Here is a 21,233-nt window from a genome sequence, read left to right as displayed (position 1 = left end):
CATTGTAAATCATGCAAACATAGGAATATAAAGTAAAAAGGATCATGAGAAGTATGATAAGTTTGGTAAATTGATTCCGTCAAGAAAAAATCATTTAATTCCAGGGAAGGAAATAAGGGGTAAAACACGGCGAGGAACTCGAGGAGGCCGTAGAAAGAACTCTATTACACGTGATATTAAGCACCCAGGATCGTCATCATCATCTTCGAATCTTCAACTCTGTTCTGTAAACGTACAGTCTGTACGCAATAAGACTGTCCTCATTCACGATTTCATCTGTGACAGCAAAGTAGACGTGGTTGCCATTACAGAAACTTGGCTTAATAGAAATGACTCAGCAGTTCTGCACGAACTTACTCCCAATGGGTATCAATTTGTTCATCATCCACGAAGTGGTCGCCGTGGCGGCGGGACTGGCCTTGTGTTTAGAGAGACAATTGATGTCCGTATGGCAGCTGCTGGTGAGAAGAACTCTTTCGAGTTTGCTGAATATCTTGTCTCGTATCAGTCATTTAATGTGCTATTGATTAATATTTACAGACCGCCATACTCAGAATCTCATCCTGTAACAGTTTCATCATTCATATCTGAGTTTAATGATTACATCCAATGTCATTTGTTGTCTAATCTCCCATTGCTAATTGTTGGGGATTTTAATATCCATGTGGATACCGTCAAGGCAGAGGCAAGAGCTTTTTCGGATCTGCTCGAGTCTCTTTTTTGCACACAATTGGTCAATTTCAGTACACACATTCATGGTCATACCCTTGACTTGATGATTCATCGACAGTCAGATGAAATTATAGTTGGCAAACCCTGGCCACATAGTTCTCTTCTGTGTGATCATATTCCTGTTATGTGCACTCTTAACTCATACAAACCTCCACTGCCTTCTAAAGTAATGTCATTCCGTAGGCTTGGAGTAATTGACATTGATGCGATGAAGTTTGATATAGCCAGTAGTGATCTTTGCAAACATACACCTTGTGATCTTGAGGAATTTGTCTCATTATATGATGTAACACTAAATAGTATCTTAGATAAACATGCACCTGTTGTAACTAAAAAAGTTGTTCTGCGAACTCAAGTACCTTGGTTCACTGATAATGTAAGGATTGCAAAAATACAGAAAAGGAAAGCAGAAAAGCGTTGTTTAAAATCTAGGAAGATAAGCGATTGGATTAGGTATAAGTCACTGCGCAATCACATGTTGCATGTGTTAAATGAAGCTCGCAGAATCCATCACAATGATTTGATTATGGAAAACAAAGGTGATCAAAAGCAGTTATTTCGTGTGGTGAAGTCTCTGTTGAATATTGCGAATAAACAACCTGTAATACCATGCATTATTGACAAACAGGGCTTTGTGGATGATTTAGGCAAGTTTTTTCAGAACAAAGTAATACAGATCCATGAAGATATTGAGTCAAGATTGAATGCAAGCAGCAATCCAAAGACAAATTATCTTCAGGTCTCCTCCCATGACGTACCTGACTTTATTAACTTCACTCTTCTGTCAGAACAGGATGTTAAGAAACTTATAACTAAGTTCAGCAAAAAGTCTTGTGCATCTGACCCAATGCCCACAAAGATTCTTTTACAGTGTACGGACACACTGATTCCCACCATTACATCTCTAATTAATCTCTCATTGTCATCTGGTAATTTTCCTTCGCGGTGGAAAACCGCGATAGTTAAACCATTATTGAAAAAACCTGGTTTGGAAACAAAATTCTGTAATCTTCGGCCTGTAAGTAATCTGAAGTATATATCAAAGCTTGTGGAAGGTGCTGCATATACGCAAATAATGAATCACCTCGACCGCAACTCTCTTCTTCCAATTAATCAGTCAGCCTATAGACAGTATCACAGTACTGAAACCACACTGTTAAGAATTAAGAGTGATATTCTCATGGCTATGGATGATAAGAAAGTCACCTTATTACTTTTATTAGATCTTAGTAGCGCATTCGATACCATTGATCATACTAACCTATTGCATACACTAAATAGACACTTTGGTATTAAGGGTGTAGTACTTGACTGGATAGAATCATATCTAACTGACAGATGTCAGCGGATCCAAATTGATGAAACTGTGTCTGAAATTTTCTCAGTACCTTTCGGAGTCCCGCAAGGATCCCGTCTCGGCCCTTTACTCTTCACTTTATACACAAGTCAACTCATTACAAATATACATAGTCTATTTCCTAAAGTATCTTGTCACTGCTACGCAGATGACACACAGGTCTATCTGTCTTTTACGCCAGACTTGCTTGCTCAGCAGCAGAGCATCTCTCTTCTAGAAGATTGTGTTGGTTACATACGTGAATGGATGCTGCATAACAAACTTATGCTTAATGACAGTAAAACAGAATTACTAGTTATCGGCACATCTAAACAACTGAATAAGCTAGATTTTGACGGGATATCAGTTGGCAGTTCAGTCATAGAACCAAACTCTAATGTAAGAAATCTTGGTGTATTTTTTGATTCGCAATTGAATATGGAAGCACATATTACCAATGTGTGCAAATCTTCATTTCACATGATATACAACCTCAGACGTATACGAAAATACTTTGACAATGAAAGCATGAAAACAATTGTCCATGCATGCATTATTAGTAAGGTAGATTATTGTAACAGTTTGTTGTATGGGCTCCCCTCATCTCAAATTGGGCGTCTTCAGCGAGTACAGAACGCATGTGCACGGCTGATTTGTAGTCAATCTAGATTTTCAAGGATTACCCCTGTATTAAAAGATCTGCACTGGCTTCCAGTTCGCCAACGAATATCTTTCAAGATTTTGCTAATTGTATACAAGGCACTAAGTGGTCAAGCCCCCAGTTACATTTCTGAGCTTTTACAAAGAAAAGTTCACAGACATTCTCACAACCTGCGTAGTTCTAATGATAATTTGCTCCTTCACATCCCCGCTCGTAATACAAAGATAACTTTGGGAGATCGCGCTTTTGCCTGTGCAGCCCCAAAGTTATGGAATGGTTTGCCGTATGTTGTGAGATCCTGCCCATCAATAGAAACGTTCAAACTTAAATTGAAAACCTATCTGTTCAAATAACTCCCATACATTTCTTTTACCCCCCTTTTCTAATTCTGTTTTTCAAGCATTTCACCAGCTCTAAATTGCAGCGCAGTAGAATATATGCACATAGTTTCTGCGCTATATAAATTAGTATATTATTATTATTATTAAATACAGTAGCATACAAAACAAAACAAACGTAACAAACCATATATTGAAATCACATTTTTATCTCGGCATATGGTGAGCTAAAACTGAGTACATTATTACTTTATTATATTTAAAAGAATTGTTTTGATTAGGTTTCATTTAGTAGATCGATAAGATAGGACAGGGAACTATTAAGATAGCGGTTTGTTTTGCATTTAAATTGTTGGAATTTGGGGGTGTTTCTTAACGTCATGTAAACTTTCTTTTTAGGTGGTAACCAAGTGCAACAATGGGTGTTTTCTACCAGAGATTTGGCAAATTCGGTGCATAATATTTTTCTTCTAGATTCCAAGGTATCAAGGTTACAAATTCGGCAAGCATCGGCATATGTAGTATACAATGATCCAAGCATAATTCTACAGACTCGTTTTTTAATTCGTTCGAGGTCAGTGACTTGTTTTTAGTGAGAGATCCATTGAAGACAGGTACACAGTATTCCATGATTGGGCGAATATACCCCATATAAACTGTTTTCATATCATATAAACAAAGGCCATATTGTTTTACCATCCTGAACATGTACAATTTCTGGTTACACTTTTTGAGAATTTCTGATATATGCAAATCCCATGTAAGACTAGATTGTATTGTGACACCAAGGATCTTCATTGACTGGACATTCTTAAGGACTGAGTCATTGATAGAGAGAATTGTAGAAGGATTGGGAGTTTTGAGGAACTGAACATCTATGGTGAGACATTTTGTTGGATTTAGACTCATGTGATTTTGAGCTGACCAGTTCTCAAGATCCGATCCAGTACAACTTGCATCAATGAAGGATCTGAATGTTTACGCCAATCTAACAAGGTTAGGTCATCCACATACTAAAAATATGGTAACGTTACATTCATACAGGCATCATTTGCCATGACAAGGAATAAAATCGGTCCGAGTTTAGTACCTTGGGGTACCCCGGCATTACTGGTCATATAATCGGATAGGATAGACTGGTATTTTACACATTGTTTTCGAGATTTTGAGAAGCTGATCACCCATTCAATGAGACATGGCCTTACTTTAAGATCAATCAGTTTCCTAACCAAGATATTGTGGTCGAGCCTATCAAAGGCCTTACTAAAATCTGTGCACACAATCGTTGACAATGACTTTGGCTTGTCATTAGAATAAATAGATTGCTAAGAAAGAACGAAAGAAAGAAGTGAATAAAGAAAGAGAGAAAAAAAGAAAGAAAGAATGAAAGAAAGAAAGAAAGAAAGAAAAAAAGAAAGAAAAAGAAAGAAAGAAATTTTTTTGTTTGAATAATATTTTATTTTCTTCCTCTTTCAAATCAATAAGTTCACAATTCATATAAATAAAGATTCTTTTCATATATACAATTAATAAACAATCAAACAAATAAATATATCAATATCAATGAGATTACAAATATTTCTATAATGATTACAAATGAAATTAAACTGCCAAATGTCTCTTCTATAACAATGTGAAAGCAGAGGGGAAAAGCCATATCAATCGACAAAAAAAATACTTTGTAAAAGATGACCCTTTTCCCTGAAAAGAATAGAAATAATCTCTTTTGCACATATTAATAATTATTGTACAAGAATAAAAAAAGATAAAAGATTATTTTAAAGGTTAATCAGAGGAAGGTCAGTATTATCCCAAACGTCCCTACACACTCACTTTACCCCCACACCCCCTTCCCCTCATCTCTCTCCCCCGACACTCACACAAGCTCACTTCAACTCACCACCACTCCCAGCTCCCAATCCCCCCCACCCCTCTTCCCCGTCACAAAACTCACACATCCATCTACACACGTACACTCATATACGACGCATCCTACTCTGGTACAACTATCTGCATTTGAACAAATAAACAAAACAAAACAGAAACAAAATGAAGCAACCAAACATAGAAAGGTATATGCATAAATGCTATTTGATATTCCGTATCTCTATACTCTTTAACCAAATGTGTCCGACTTTTTGTACGGTTGGCAATATTACCTGTTTTCTTCAACTAAAAATGATATACTTAATTAAGAATATAATACAGTTTATTAAAGTTACTCTTGTAGTATTTCCAGATATCCCCATGAAAATTGTTTTCCAACTAGTCACTGCCAAGTTCATTCAGTTGAAATATTTTACTCATATCTTCCCATAATCGCTTAACTTCAGGACAATAAAAAAATAAATGTTGGTAAAACTCTTCTTTTTTACAAAAGGAACACAAATTATCTGTCTCGAAACCAAATTTAACATTTTCGTGTACACAGTCCCTTTGAAATTTTATGTGTTTATTGCATATAGCATTGCACATTGAGAAAGAAAGAAAGAAAGAAAAAAAACATTTGTCGCCCTCATCGTTTCAAACTCTTTAGGCGTGGCATTATTTTTGTTTACAAATGCTCGAAATGAATCGAAATATTACGTGTGTGCATCGTGGCAAAAACTAAAGTAGCAGATATCACGTCGGGTAAAATGTATGGCTAAATGTATTTCAAAGAATATCGATTGATGCCACATACATAACGAGGATCCACACCAAATAAATTAATACTTCTGGAAGTTCTGGAGAACAGAATTTAAGGAATGCAACTGCAAGCGGGAAATATTGGCAGCTCAATTGGTGAGTCAGTTTTTGACTTTAGTTTGAGTGGGTCGAGAGACATGACAGATGAGGACTCAGACTCAGAGGAGCTCCCCCGCCGCAGGCGGTGGAGTTTAGTTTACCTTAATGGCAGTGTATCCGGCGCTAATGCAGTTTCGCACCGGCCGGTTACCAGTATACCGATCGGGAATGGCTGTATTTCGGCTTCGATCTCAACGTCGTTGATCGACACGGCGTAGACATCGCTTCGCAGATCGTTTGGATTCACCGTGCACCGTAATGTTGATATGAAGTTGATGTTAGCAACCAAATCATGCGAAAATGTGGCGAACAAACTGCTAGCATGCCGCATGCGAATCTATGTTCGCATGATTTGGTTGCTAACTTCAGTTCATATCAACATTCCGGTGCACGATGAATGCAAGCGATCCGCGAAGCGATATCGATCAACGACGTTGAGATCGAAGACGAAATACAGCCGTTCCCGATCACAATATTTTGAAAAGTGGTGGATATATTGACATCGAAATGTGACTGAGAGACTTGTCATGACATTTGGTAACAAGTATTGGTGATTAGGTGTGCTGGTAATCGGCCGGTGCGAAACTGCATTAGCGCCGTGTATCTATTGCCGGACACCTTTATTTCAGTGCTTTAAAAATGACAACTAGAGGAAATACAATGAAGAAAAATTATACCTTGCTATTCCAAATATTCTGAAAATTATGAATATGATGAAATTATTTTATATTTTCCAACCTTTTTCTTTGCACCGCACTTGCCGCATACCCCTCCGCGAAAAACAATTATTTTCATGCGTGACAAATTACCTCATAATTCCGGACGCGTGACGGACGGGTAAAAATATTCTTGATTATAATGATGTAAGAAAGAGTTGGTGTGATTTTTTCATGATATATCATCTCATGAGTAAATTCTAAGTTTTTGTTTGCTTTCTTATTTCAATTTTGAGCAGACCATCACATTCGCAATCAATTACAGTATCGTCAAAAACATCAGAATTTAAAAGGAAAAACTTTTTTCTAATTATATAAAAAATGTTGATTTTTTTTTCAAATGAAGAGTCAGCAGTATAAAGAGTCTGTTGAATGATCTAAAAAATCAATTGAAATCATATATTTTTTAAGATAATCCTCTCTGAAAGCAAAGCCTCACGCAGCCCAACAGCATGAAATCTCATGGCAGGACACACGCACCCAAAATCATCCTTCCGTCATGCTCAACTATTAACTTTGTGATGCCATGCACTCAACATGCCACTCGTACCTCCCGATGCCCACATTTCAACAAAATAGTGGTACAAGTTTACTTAACAAGAAAAAACAATTCTAGGGAAAAATATCAAAGTTTGCAAATTTATATGAATGTGATTGGTGTTCCCAAAACATTTTGAAGGGCATTGTAAATAATATTTGATTGTATGTTTGGATTATGTTATAATTATGGTATAATCATTAGATCTACATTTCTATTTATATGATTGTTTTATATTTATTTATACTGTACATATCTAACATTGCTTTGAATTATTGTTTTCAGGTCCTGATCAATCGCGGATATCCAGGTCTGCAGGTCTGAGACTTCTACAGATGAAAGCATCACCAAAACTAAATATTGCATAGATTGCTCTCTACATTCTTAAAAAAAACCTTCAAGAATGCATTACGCATACCTACATTTCATAAAAAGCATTTTCTAAACTTACACTTGGTACTTCGCTGGCCACTAATACCTTAATCATTCCCAACTCACTCGAAGTCGGAGTAAACACAGACAAAAGGATTAAAGTGAAATCATGGAGGATGACTTGATTAAGGGGTTTGCTGACCTAGCAGAGAAAAAACTTCATCAGGTGCCGGAGTTGACACTGCTTAACCTGGTGTCATGGGGTGCTTCGGCAGCGATGATCTTTGGAGGAATTGTTCCATTTATTCCGCAATACTTGGACATCAGACGTTCAGAGAACACAGAGGGATTTTCAACTCATGTCTGCCTTGTTCTTCTTGTTGCCAACATACTCAGGATTTTGTTTTGGTAAGTTTTATTTTATTGCCTCATAAGAGCCCATTCCTAAGAAAGAAACCAATATAATCTACGTCTTCAGTCAACTTACTGCGATACCGTACACCAAACGATGGCCTGTACTTTGCCTGAAGATACCTACAGAGTTTTCCAGGTGAAAATGAATACTTTCTGGGGCTGGCTTTTTAACTCACCAGCCCCCCACCCCAAAGCTACATTCCATTACAGTTCCATTACAGTGGAACCTACATGTTACATGTATGGGAATTTCAGAGGGTCTTTTAGTTTTTCAGGGCTCTTTTGGGCATTTTCCGGGGGGGGGGATGATTGGAGATGAACCCCTGAGTACTGGTAAAATGGCATGTCAAGACAGTCTCTAATATGTGGTCACAACACCCATTAAAATAAGTACCGGTAACTGGAAATATTGTAATAGATTGGAAAATAAATATTTAAAGAAATCAGAGCGATGCAAAACCATGAAAAATATATCTAGATCATGAAATTGTTGACAAGATGGTACCCTCTTGATTTTTTTTTCAATTTGATAGCTTTCAAAGTAAATTGTATATTTTTTACTTGTGAAAGTAATGAATTATTGGAGTTGTGTCTTCGTTTTTTGTCTTGCCTGCATAGCAGAGCGAGATTAGGTGCATCTTTTCCGAAGGTCAAGTTTTTGAAATGACATCATAACTTAGACATAAGGGTAATCAAGTATTACTGAATATCCTGCCTGAGTTTCAGGTCACATGACCAAGGTCAAAGGTACATGTAATTTAGGGTCAATGAACTTAGACTATTCTGAGGGAATCAACATCAAAATATTAACCTAATGTTAAGTTTTTAAAATGTCATCATAACTTTAATAGAAAGTATATGAACCTAGTTAATGAAACTTGGACAAAAGGGTAATGAAGTATTACTGATTATCCTGCCGGAGTGTCAGGTCACATGACCAAGACCAGAGGTCATTTAGGGTCAATTAACTATGGCCAAGTTTGGGGTATTTGTTGAATTACCATCAAAACTTTGAAAGTTTATGGATCTAGTTCATAAAACAAAATTTAAAAAATTGAAAACAAAGCTTTTATTGGTAGGGTGTTTCATGATAAAGTCTTTTTATTCCTTACCAATTTCTATGCAATTCAATTCTAAACTTTCACAAAGAGAGCATGCACTTCTTTTATGTATTTCCATTTTATGTAAATATCTCCAGATATTCTTACTTGAGTGAAGTATATTTTTGGATTATGCCTCTCTGTAAAATCACATTTTATAGAGAAAAGATGGTGTATACAGGTACATGTATACATGGACAATTGTTAGGGGTATCACATGAAAAATTGTAGTCTTTGGTGAAGAAAGTTGAATTGTATCATATTTTTGTTTTCTTTCAAGGTTTGGTCATCCTTTTGAGCTTCCACTTCTAGCACAGAGCATCATTATGATATTTACTATGATGGTAGTATTACAACTATGTACGCGAGTAAAGTCTCTTCACAGTCTATCTTCAACCAAGAGATATGTCACAGGTGTGTGTATACATTCTGCACAATGGCTTCAATTTTGAGATCATATTGTTGTCTATTCAGTGTTATTACAAAGGAAAGTTCACCCTGACTATAAATTGGTTTCAATGAATGCAGGGAAAAATGAGAAAAATAATGGTGATGGTTTTATTAAAATCAGTCAAAGGATTTCAGAGTTAGGATTTTTTAAAAATATTTTGATCTTATGAAATCACAAAAGAGTATACTCCTCCATATGTCAGGTGATATATCCCCAAAATACAATATTGAAAAAAATATATATAATATTTTCTTTGTTCGGGGGATGTATCATTGATGCATCAATTCATATCCTCTTCTATATGAAAAATATTTATATTCATCATGAACCATGGGGTACATACATGTATAGTTGCTGGCATATGACCTCACACATCAAAAGCCCTAGAAATTTGTATCTTCACCAAGCCTTCACCAACATTTTTCTCCATTTTGTCTGCTTTTCTTAAAACCGACATCTTGTCAGGATGAACTTGCCCTTTTAAGGCGTTACAGGTTGTAGTTGTTTTAGTTGGTAAGTGTAGGTAAAATTGAGCAATAATGCTGTTGGTGGACTTTCACGGGTTTTAAGGGGAAAACGCATAACCAAGTACAGGAAGTATTAAACAAAAAGTCTCTATTCCTCAGAGGAAAGAGCCTTTGTTCTCTCAACAACCTGTTTAGTTTTTCCTCTTTGAGTTGGGATAAATGCATACAAAAACGAATGCTTCACAACTTTGTTCAGGAGAGACTGTTGATAGTGATGGAGAACATGTGAGGTCAAGTTGGGTTGTAATCTTTTCATTGATAACAGCTGAACAAATCATGACATAATTTAATGAATCTTTGATATGGCCTGTAAACATATGATACTCAATGTTATTGGGTGTGACTTCAGGCCAAATCCGCCTGCAGTTGTTCAACCCTGCAGTATGTACTCTACGAACCGACATGATTAAAGACATATTGGTTGATATACATGTATAAGCCAAATATATGAAGAAAACAAAGAGATTAAATGATTAGATAGGAAAATAAACTACTTTAGACTGCAACAAAACCCTTGAAATAATTTCAAACTTTTGCATCAATTTCTTCAGTGCTTTGTCTGTCAACAATGTGGTGTATGGATGCACATCAAATTATTTTTATTTATTTTGATGTTTTCCTATTTTGTTTTAAAACCTCGACGTTTAACTACAAAAGTGAAAGATTTTCTTCTGTTTATATTGTGGGAGTACTTTGTAGGTGTACATGTACAATTATCAACTTATTAGATTTTATAGGGAACAAGATTTCAAAGGTCAGTGGGTCAGATAACAAAGGTCACAAAGTTCCAAATCTTTTAAATGTCCTGAAGTTCTCTGAACATTTTCTGAACATTAACACCATTTACCTTACACTTTTTATCTCTCTTTTATATTCTCTCCCTACCTATCTATAATCAATCCATTTCACGCATGCATATCGCTTTCTGCCATGTTTTACTTCTCATTTTCACACCAATACTACCCTCTATGTTTTCTTCCAACACATATTTTTATTTCAAAACTAATTTTCAATTAATTTTCTGAAATCACCCATTTTCTCCTTTTACAAACACCTGTATTTCTTTAACTATTATGTTGTTCATTTTTATTTTTCCTGATAATGTCTTTCTGCTCATTCAATTCTTTGGACTACATGTGTATGTTATCAATAATTAATTTGATTAATTTCATACCCATCCTGAAACCATTGTATTTATCCCATGGCCCACCTACATGTACATCCTGCTCGTAAATACTGAAAAAAATGTGCAAATATATTTATTGGCTGAATGCATTGTGAAAACATACTGTAGCCGTAGATACTAAGCCATGTTCAGATCTACATCCTACCTGTATGACACATGGGGAAGGGCGGGTACGTCATTCCAGCGGCGTGGGAACACACTCTACTAGCAAGGATAAAGAGTTGGCCCAACGGGTCGAGAGGAGAACCCTATTCGGTATGATCATGGTAGGATGGTGTATTCAAACCTCTAGCAGTGATCTAATTATTTAAAGGTCAAGTCCACCCCAGAAAAATGTTGATTTGAATAAATAGAGATAAATCCAACAAGCTAAACGCTGAAAAATTATCAAAATCGGATGTAAAATAATAAAGTTATGACATTTTAAAGTTTCGCTTATTTTTCACAAAATATGAGTCAGTAACATGCAAATGAGAGAGTCAATGATGCCGCTCACTCGCTATTTCTTTTGTTTTTTTATTGTATGAATTTTAAATATTTCATTTTCTACAAGTTTGATAGTAGCCATCATTTCTATTGAACCATAAAATATTTCAATAGAAATGATGGCTACTATCATATCAAACTTGTAGAAATTGAAATATTTAATATTGTTACAATAAAAAAACAAAAGAAATAGCGAGTGAGCGGCATCATCGACTCTCTCATTTGCATGTTTAGAAAGGAACAAAACTATCTTTTACATGGCAATGAGGGGAAAATGAGTTTTATTTCATTTAGTAAAATACAAAAGATATATTGAGTTCGTGACGTCATCAGTTCCTTCATTTACATACAGCCCAGGGGCCCGTTGCAGAAAGAGTTGTGATCAAACGCAACTCAAAAATCTTGCGCAACTTGATTTTCAACCAATGAAGCACCCGCATTCGGAACTTGCGCTTGTTATTTTGACTTGGGTTTAAACGCAACTCTTTCTGCAGCAGGCCTCAGGGTGTGCACATAACAATTTTTTTAAATCAAGCAAGATTACAAAATATAACTTTCTTATTTTACATCCGATTTTGATGAAATTTTCAGTGTTATGCTTGTTGGATTTTCTCTTTTTATTCAAAACAAATTTTTGTTGGGGTGGACTTGTCCTTTAGTAATGAAAACAGGCCAATGATACAGTGGGACTAATTAGTTACACTTGTGGTCAAAAACTTGGGCATGGTCAAACCGGCGGATTCTTTCCAAATTTTGGTTGTGGGTGTTTTCCATCATGCTCTTTTTCAGACGTGTTATAAAAAACAATGAAATGCAAAGTCTGTTTTGTAATAACATCACATTTGGTACTCTATACATGAGCAGCATGAGAAAAAGGATCAAAACAGTTTTCACTAGTTTCCAAAGGAGTTCTTTGGAATGATTTAAATTCTAAAATTACTGTTGTTTACATGTAGATATTTAGTAGTTGTTTACGTAGAGCATTAAGTTCTCTTATCACATAAAATGGATGAGAGAATATGGTTGGTATTCTTTTCCAGACTGGAAGCTTTTCAGCTGAATTTTCAAATTTTTTTTTTGTTCTGTTGAAAAAGATTCATTTGAAACATGATTGATTCATATAAGGATCGGACATTGTTGCTGCCTTGGTAGTTACGCATGTGTGTGTTGTACATGAAGATGCACAATTGCACATCTTACAAAAATATATCGAATTTAATAGAAAATGCTCAGTGTCTGCTGTTAGTCGCAGGTTATACAGCAATGTAGAGAGATAGAGTAGTAGGACTAGAGTATGCATTGATTAATACTAATTGCTTGAAATAAAGATACTGTGCTGTTTCAGCAGTGACTTTAAATGTTTTTTTTTCCATAGTTGCAATATTTGTATCCGGTATATATAATATGATTTTATCTTGTATTCTGCAGATCTTGATTGGCGTTACTTCTGGAAGTGGACTCGGTTTGTCGACTATGTCCTCTTCATGGCGATATTCTGTATAGCAGGGGGTGTCGTGACGTACTTCCTGTCTTCCTTCAGCGTTTATGTAGAGACGATAGGTTTCCTGGCTGTATTCACTGAAGCAATGTTAGGATCACCGCAATTCTACCATAATTTTAGAAACAAGTCTACGCAGGGAATGAGGTCAGTGTGCCACCCATCGATAAGGATCGCATTTTAAAGAAATTGTAATAACATTTAATATGAACATTTCAACCAATAAAATCTTTGTGATAAGAGTTCAGAAGCTAGTAGGACTACTGAAATCGAAATTCACTTATTTCGAGCCTCCATTTGGGAGTAACAAGCAAATTCAATTCCAAATCTTAATGATGTCATCATCGGCTGTGACTTGAAGCCGATATTGACTTTATTTGGATGAAAGGGCTTGTCGCAAAGCAAACATATGACTTATTATTCCTAACGTTATGCCAAACATCAAATAAAATAATTTTACTTCTGATTGCCTTTTGTCTATTGTCATCAATGTTATTCAAACCATTTATGATGTCATTTTCTCTTTATGTTTTGTCTCCACATGCAGTGTCAAGATGGTGATGTTCTGGTTATCTGGCGATCTCTTCAAGACGGGATATTTCTTTGTGAACAGCGCCCCCATCCAGTTCTGGATATGCGGTATACTGCAAGTGTCTATTGATATAGCTATCCTGACACAAGTCGTTTACTATGGTGCTAGACCACCTATCAAGCTGGCAAAAGTTTCTGCACCGGCAGAACATATATCATGATCAAGAATACATATATCCCCTGTATAACAGTTTTATACGTTTGATGTCACCAAACACACTGCATAGGGGGGAACCAGTATTAGGAGAGTGTGCTTTGCCGTGTTTGTTTCATATAGAGATTGGTTACTCTCTGATGTGGGAGAAAAAAATGTAGAGAAGACTTCTTTGAACAAAGTAGAGGAATTGCACATTTCCAAATTGTACTAATTAATCAAAATACTGGTAGACGTCTTCTAAGGGTGGAAAGTTTTTGAAATTTGAAATACAGGACACCCTCGATTGACTGTTGTGTGCAATAAAGGTTGAACTCAACGTTGTTTGTGCCAAAGTTAAGCACATCTCTCTGATAGTTTGGTTTTACTCCTATATGTCAGAATGATGTAGATATTGAAAAAGTGGTCTGAAGATTTTGAGTCCTACTACCACCACCACCATCAGTATTTATTGCTACTAGTTGATTTAGCCAGAGTACGATAGCATGTGGCAAGTCATTTTACATTCAATCCCATCTCTTGATTACTAGAATTCATTTCTTGATATCACAAAATAAAAATAAAAATTCTTCATAATGAGAATTCATATTGTGTTATGAAAATATGGGAATTACTCGTCATGAGAATATATTTCTAGATATTTTCTTGAAGATATAGTGTATTAAGTGAAAGAAAAAAAGGCTTACCATACATTTGTCAGCATACGCTGGCTAATCTGTTCAGGTGTAACAGCCACTCTAGGAATGGTTAGGTGTGAGTTCAATTAGCAGTCAGTAGAAGTCTGAAGTCTAGTTTTATACAGACCACTTGAGGTCTAACTCTGGGCTAAAATTATGGGAAGCCGAAAGTGTCAAAATTCTGTGTATATTGCATGGTTTTCATGCTTACGTTGTTCTTTTTTCATTCTTTGTTGATGAAGAAATCTATTTTAGTCATTATTCCCAGACAGTTAAGGGATGATTTGGGTGTCAAATGTGCTGAAAATCAAACATAGACTGTCACATGTTTGGGTCACTAATATGGCTTTCCATAGTTAAACCACAACTTCAGACCAGATTGAATTAAACCTGGTTTCAGAATATAAGCCTTTGTGTTACATACGATCAGGCATTTAATTGAGATTGCCCAAGGGAAAAATTCTGCAGATGAGTTTAATAATCTGATTAGCCATGGGAATCAGACGTCCAGCTTCTTGAGAAAAACATGTTAATGACTGCTCAAGTGTATCATGTTATTTGTCTCTTTTCATGGTGATAACACATGGAACCCATTTCATTAAGACTTGTTATATACAGTGCGTCCCAGAAAAATGAAACCTGTTTTCAGAGATAAATTATCAAACATGAATTTGATACTTATGTTTAGGAGTATAATCTCATCTTTATTTCGATACTAACAGCTTAGCAAATCATCCACACACAACAGATTACGAAAATAAACATTGAGGCCTGTCAGAAACGATTTGCGCAGAAACTCACATAAGAATCTGCATCGACTCTCATTTCAGGGATCAGTGAGAGAAACTTGACAAAGAATACAAAAGAAATGCTAATGAGTCAATTGTCGAATAGGCAAAGTAGTCGTAGGATGAAGCAATCTTGTCAAAGTTTTCTGCGCAACCTGACTTGAAAGTTTCAAGCTCTTCTTGTTCATTAATGTGTGAAGGAAGACTTTGTCACATGATATTAGGTATCAAAATATAGAAGAATAATTGAATTGTATGATGATATAAATGAAATATAAGCAATTTGCCTTTGAAGAAACAAGATGTGGGAATCCTGGTTTCCTTTTTTATGGGATGCACTGTAGACATAATAAGTGCAATATCTATAACTAGTTTTCTAGTATTAGCCAATTAAATCAAAAGATTTCAGTAATAGCTTTGAACTGTTATTAAAAAGTTGTTATTATAACACGTTTTATAAAACAGGGTCCATATCCAGTCCAGGGAATAATTTTCCTGGTATCACATCGCAATTTGCTCAACAATTTTGAAAGACTGCTATGCATTTTTAAAGATAGGACTGTACATTACTTAGTTGAAAGCTATTCTTTTATGACCAAAAATGCTTTTCAAATTAGTAAAGTAAAATTATTCCCTACAGCCATCTGGAGACTGTTCCATGAAACCAATGGCAAGACAATGGAAATTCAGTGAAACTCAAATTAAATGAATAGATAAAGGCAAAATATATATGTATATATTGGGTAGAAAATAGCAATAGTAGATGCAATATGTATTTAAAGGCCTTGTAGATTAGAACATTAAATTCTGTAGAAATGCAAACTTAGGTCACTTCTAAAATCAGTACTTAACAGTTAAGATGTGTACATGTACATCAGATTGACGTAAAAACTATACGACGGGGGGAATTGCTTATACAACCATGTACTGAATTATCTCAGATATATACAAAAAAATATATCGGATTTTTTAAAGAAATAATGGGTTGTAACAAGAATGTATTTGCAATCATATGAAACTTTTTTGTCAGAATCTTTCAATTGATTGCTTGTGATTAATTGGAAGACATGATTGATTTGGGATCCTGAAATAGATTTACAATTGATTGTAAATTTCCTGTTGCAATTTTACAATTGATCAACTGCAATTAACTTGGAATACATGGTGATAGACTTCGGAACCCCAAGTAGATTTGCAATTGACCATAATAGACTTATGACCACCTTATGTAATAAAATGTAGGTCCTTGATGTTACACTTAAACTGTGCATATGCAGCTTGTATGAATTTCAGGATTACTGGATCAGTTTGCAGGGTCATTGCTATGTCAGTAAAGCCTTACTAAAGGATTACTAGTATTGAGTCTATGATAAAATAAAATGCTGCTGGTAGTAGTTAGGATATATTTATTTTTTATATCGAGTGTATGTGTGATGTAAATATAGAAATCAATATAATTTGAAACATTTCCTGGAAATTTATTTTTCTGTAACCTGCAAACCTTTGATTTTTTTAAAATTAATTAAGTGCCTTTCTTTTTTATGCTAGAAATGTTGTCAAACAGTTTAAACTGTTTCTGGTTCTTCAGAATGCAGAGGCGGTGGAACGTCAGGCTCATACAATTAAGTGGAGGGGCACCTATAGTTTGGCAGACAAAAGGTGCCCCTACACTTTCTTTGTCTGAGCCTGATGTTCTGCCGCCTCTGTCTGAATGTTTACCAATCACCCATACCCCCCCCACCCAATAAAGGGGATAAATTGCTGTTTGTTCAGATATGGCTCTAAAGCTAATAAGAAAGGATATGTCATGAAAGTAGGAAACACTTTTATTGGTCTCCGGACTTCAAACATCAGTGGTCCAATCCATTTTTTTTTCTAAAGTAGTTTTATCCAATGGTACAAGAATGAACCTGTGTCATCATCAAAAAAAGTTTAACCTTGGATTTTCAGACAAAGAGATTTTTCACTTGAGCATCAACATGTTGAATGTGCTCATGAAAAAAAAATCAAGATGAACGTTCACTTCCTTGAAGTACCACCTCTACTATCGCTATATTCCACAAAGCATCAGCTATTACAATGAAATTCTTTGAGGTTTCTTCTGACATTTATTAGCTTTTTAAAATTTGTTTTGTCCAGGTGCAAAATAAAACTTCAGACTAAGGGGCTACACATTTCATATTGAAATCAAATTGCCATCAGGTTAAACAGAAAAATTACATTTGTCAGTCTTTGGGGGCACCAAGAAGGACCTCCTTTTGCCCCTGTGGCAATAGAGACCACAAGTTTATGTGTGTGTGTGTTTTTTTTTTGGGGGGGGCATAGGTTCCTTGAATTCCTTGTCTTTGTTCAATTTCTCATTGAGATTTGATATTATATAACCCATGAGTTTGGATAGTCATTAGAGCAGTAATCCACCAATACATACAATGTGAATGTTGCATTTCATGATTTTGAACAGATTATCGTAATATTTTTTATACATTTTTATGTTGTGTGCCTAATGATTTACTTTTATATTTGTATTTAATTGCTTGTATTAATTTACTACTTTATTTATATGTATTCTCAAAGTGAAACAAAGTATTTTTTATGTATATATTCTTAAACGAAAGCAAATTCAACAAGTCTGTTGTAAGCTAGAATATTTTAGTGATTTTAGTCGACAGGGCCCTGTATTGCAAAACTGAGCAGTTGATTGTAACACTGATTTGTATGCTTGATTGCACATGATGAGCAATGTTATCAAGCATAAAATCAGCGCTATGATCAAGTTACTAAGGCTTTGTGATACTTGGACCAGGTGTTCAAAGTCATATAATGCTCAAGGCTCAACCTCATCCCGAGTTTGCAAATTATCCTACTATTTCTGGGCCCCATCTTACAAAGAGTTACAAATAGTTACAAATTTAATCAATCGCAACTCCATGAAAATCCATCAGTGTCATAATTTCTTCTACATGAAATTAGCAAAATGTCCTTTGTAAACAGAGAACACATCAAATTGTCAAGAAAACAATTAATTTATGAATGTACATATCTAGAAAACATTTTGAACTAAAATTCATTTTAGATGTTGATGTTGCTGGCCGTCCAGTTGTGGTTAATCGGACTAATCGCAGCTCTTTGTAAGACGGGGCCCCGATCTGTAAGGGCCCTTTAACATGAAGCTTAGTAATTGATTGCAGGACCAATTTCTTTGATTGATGGCATTAATAATAGTGTATGATCAACTCTAAATATCAGCCATACGATCAATCACTAAGCTATTTCATGGGGCTTGGAATATCAAGATTATATTTTCAATGCAGATGTTATTAGCTGGATATTTTTGTTGGCTTCATCTCAGATTACAATCCTGATAGGGCCAAGGATTCTGGTCTGAAATAGCACAGTATATGATGAATCATCCAGTCCCTTTGCAAAAGAAGATGCACTGGGCTATTGGCTCGGGTATCCGTTGCAGAAAGAGTTATGATGGCGCTTGATTTTTTTGCATTTTAACGGCCCCTTCGATAATCATTCATATTACAATACTCTCTACTCAAATGATAAAATTCAAAGAATGTGAATATTGATCATAAAGGGAGCAGATTGCGCTCATTTTACCCTGTAAAAGAAAAAAAGCTGTGGCAAATGCAGATGCCACCGTCTCTCATTCGATGAACACTTGATACATGTTTGCTTGCTGTATCACAAATGTATTGTGACGATGTACGTGTGAAAATATAATTAAAATAGATCCAATATGGATCATCCAATGCAAGTTTTTGTTAAGGTTTGGTGTGTTCTGTGGAGGAATTCCTTGTACCCTGAAATTGTGTTTTAGTGTAATGCTAAAATGGAATTTGATAAAGATATAAAGAGAGCGTGTAAATTTGTGTTGGGACAAAGAGGGAAAACGGGAAATAAATATATGAACCTACTGCCCCCCCCAAAAAAAAAAATGGACAAGTACTCTTCAGTATATTGAAAATCACTTTGTTTATTCAAAACAAAACGGCAAGAGTCAAATGATTCATATTTACACAATAAAAGTCTTGACCAGAATGAGTTAAGTAAGAAAAATAAAATACAATCATCGTAGAAACAATAAGCATTTGCAAATTTTCAAATGGATGAATTCAATGTCAAATTATGTAATACATTGTCTACCAGTAACACATAGAAAATACATGCTGGTTTGGTTTTCCACCTCAGGGAAACGAATGAATCAAAATACATTTTTGAAAATAAAATGATAAAAGTGTTATCGTTCAATAATAATTAACAAAATTTGAGCATTCCCCAATACATGCAACATCAACATTCATCATGATGAGAGGCCTCTTTTTCAACTTGCAAGTCAACATTTTTTCATTGATAGCGTGCACTGCAATGCAAGTGAGAATACAAAGTTGAGGTTTGTAATCACAATAGGAGAGAAACAGAATTGGAGATAACAATTGACGAACAACCTCTCAGGATTTAATGAGCAGGAATGATGTTGCAAGGAAGATGCAAAGTGCAAGCAGGATCATGAAAGCTCTTAACTGACCTGTTACCTTTCGAGAGGGATGCAAAATGAAAAGCTAATCTATCACAAATAATTTCTATTCCTTTCCATCTCCTTCCTTTCTGCTTTCACCTGAATGGATGTCTTGATATAAAACGTATTCATAAGGTCCTTGCCACAATAGGCTACTAGGAATACAGCCCCTGGGGGCCAGTCAAATGTATTGCTGTACATGACCAAATTATTTCCAAACAACCGCTAGACAAGTTTTTTCTCAGTGTGCAAAATAATCCCTTTAACAGGTTTTTTGCAGGCTTTATGTGCCCCTAAACAAATTGTTGCCAGAATATGACCTTAATCGGGGAAGCTTGGGGAAAAAAACATACCCTAACTATGTTTGACCCCGCGATTGACCACCGACCAGTCTATTAAAACCACCCTTATTCTTGAAAATCTGTGTTTTTGATAACCTTAACGAGTGCACACCCAGCCCGCATCCAAAACTGAAAAACAACCCTTTTAACACGTTATTTGGTCACACATGTGTACAGCAATATATTTGACTGCCCCCCCCCCCTTGCAGCCGTTCATTACATACCGACATGTCTGGTAACCTCTTTTTTTTGTCTTTATAAAAGACAATTTTCATGAAATATCATGCATAGATACATCTACATGTATGTTTAAAAATCATTGATTTTGTTTTTCATATCTGCGATAATGTTATATATAGTCACACAAGCGTTATCGAATTACAAGCAGAAATTTGACCCTGTTCTCCGAATAATGGTCTACAGTCACTCGGTCTACAAGCAGTGAGATCTATATGAATAAGGCCCAGTATTAGCAGTATAAAGCTAGACACATGTTTTTGTCTGTGTACAAACAAGGATTAGACCATGTGGTATGAGCCCAAACAGCATGCAGATAGCATGGGTGTAGACCAATTTGCGATATAATACCTGAATAAAAATCAGGAGAGACCTTTCCTGTTCCATCTCCATGGACTGGAAATACATTTGATTAAACACATTACCACATAAATGTGATAATTTATCCATAAGTGGAATGCCTAGGGAACGTAAGTAAGTAAAATTCATAAAATACCATTGAAGGACAAAGTCACCCTAACAAAAAATTGACTTGAATAAAAAGAGAAAAATACAAATTTCATCAAAATCGGATGTAAAATAAAGTTATGACATATTCAAGTTTTGCTTAATTTCACAGATTAATATGCACATCTTGGTCGGTATGCAAATGACGGAACTGATGACATCACTTTTTCTCATTGTCCTGAACATGTGGAATTAACATTTTTTGACAATTTATGGTTCAGTCAAGTTGGTCCTTTTTGTCGAATCTGTAATAATAAAAATATTGTAG

The 21,233-nt window shown here is 35.4% G+C and overlaps 1 protein-coding gene across 2 annotated transcripts; it reads left to right on the top strand.

The window, feature by feature from the left end:
* Positions 1–5,613: 5,613 nt before the first annotated feature.
* LOC121408027 (solute carrier family 66 member 2-like) lies at positions 5,614–20,928 on the top strand. Of its 2 annotated transcripts, XM_041599331.1 has the most exons (6): positions 5,614–5,851; positions 7,394–7,888; positions 9,275–9,408; positions 11,267–11,413; positions 13,073–13,289; positions 13,690–20,928. In XM_041599331.1, the coding sequence occupies exons 2-6, from the start codon at positions 7,650–7,652 to the stop codon at positions 13,892–13,894; spliced, it is 942 nt and encodes a 313-aa protein (XP_041455265.1). In that variant the 5' UTR covers positions 5,614–5,851; positions 7,394–7,649; the 3' UTR covers positions 13,895–20,928. The 2 variants fall into 2 exon arrangements, with proteins under 2 accessions (XP_041455265.1, XP_041455266.1); XM_041599332.1 differs by lacking the exon at positions 11,267–11,413 and having other exon boundaries at positions 5,623–5,851.
* Positions 20,929–21,233: the final 305 nt, after the last annotated feature.

Source organism: Lytechinus variegatus, chromosome 2, assembly GCF_018143015.1.
Source record: "Lytechinus variegatus isolate NC3 chromosome 2, Lvar_3.0, whole genome shotgun sequence".
NCBI lineage: Eukaryota > Metazoa > Echinodermata > Echinoidea > Temnopleuroida > Toxopneustidae > Lytechinus > Lytechinus variegatus.
The sequence above is the reverse complement of the archived record's forward strand: the minus strand, read 5'-3'. Positions and strand labels throughout refer to the sequence as shown.

Excerpts from the sequence above, each read along its gene's own strand:
- LOC121408027 (XM_041599331.1), top strand. The coding sequence starts at position 7,650 with ATGGAGGATGACTTGATTAAGGGGTTTGCTGACCTAGCAGAGAAAAAA. Across the intron at positions 9,409-11,266 it reads AACCAAGAGATATGTCACAG|CCGTAGATACTAAGCCATGT; the intron begins GTGTGTGTATAC and ends AACATACTGTAG. Across the intron at positions 13,290-13,689 it reads AAGTCTACGCAGGGAATGAG|TGTCAAGATGGTGATGTTCT; the intron begins GTCAGTGTGCCA and ends CTCCACATGCAG.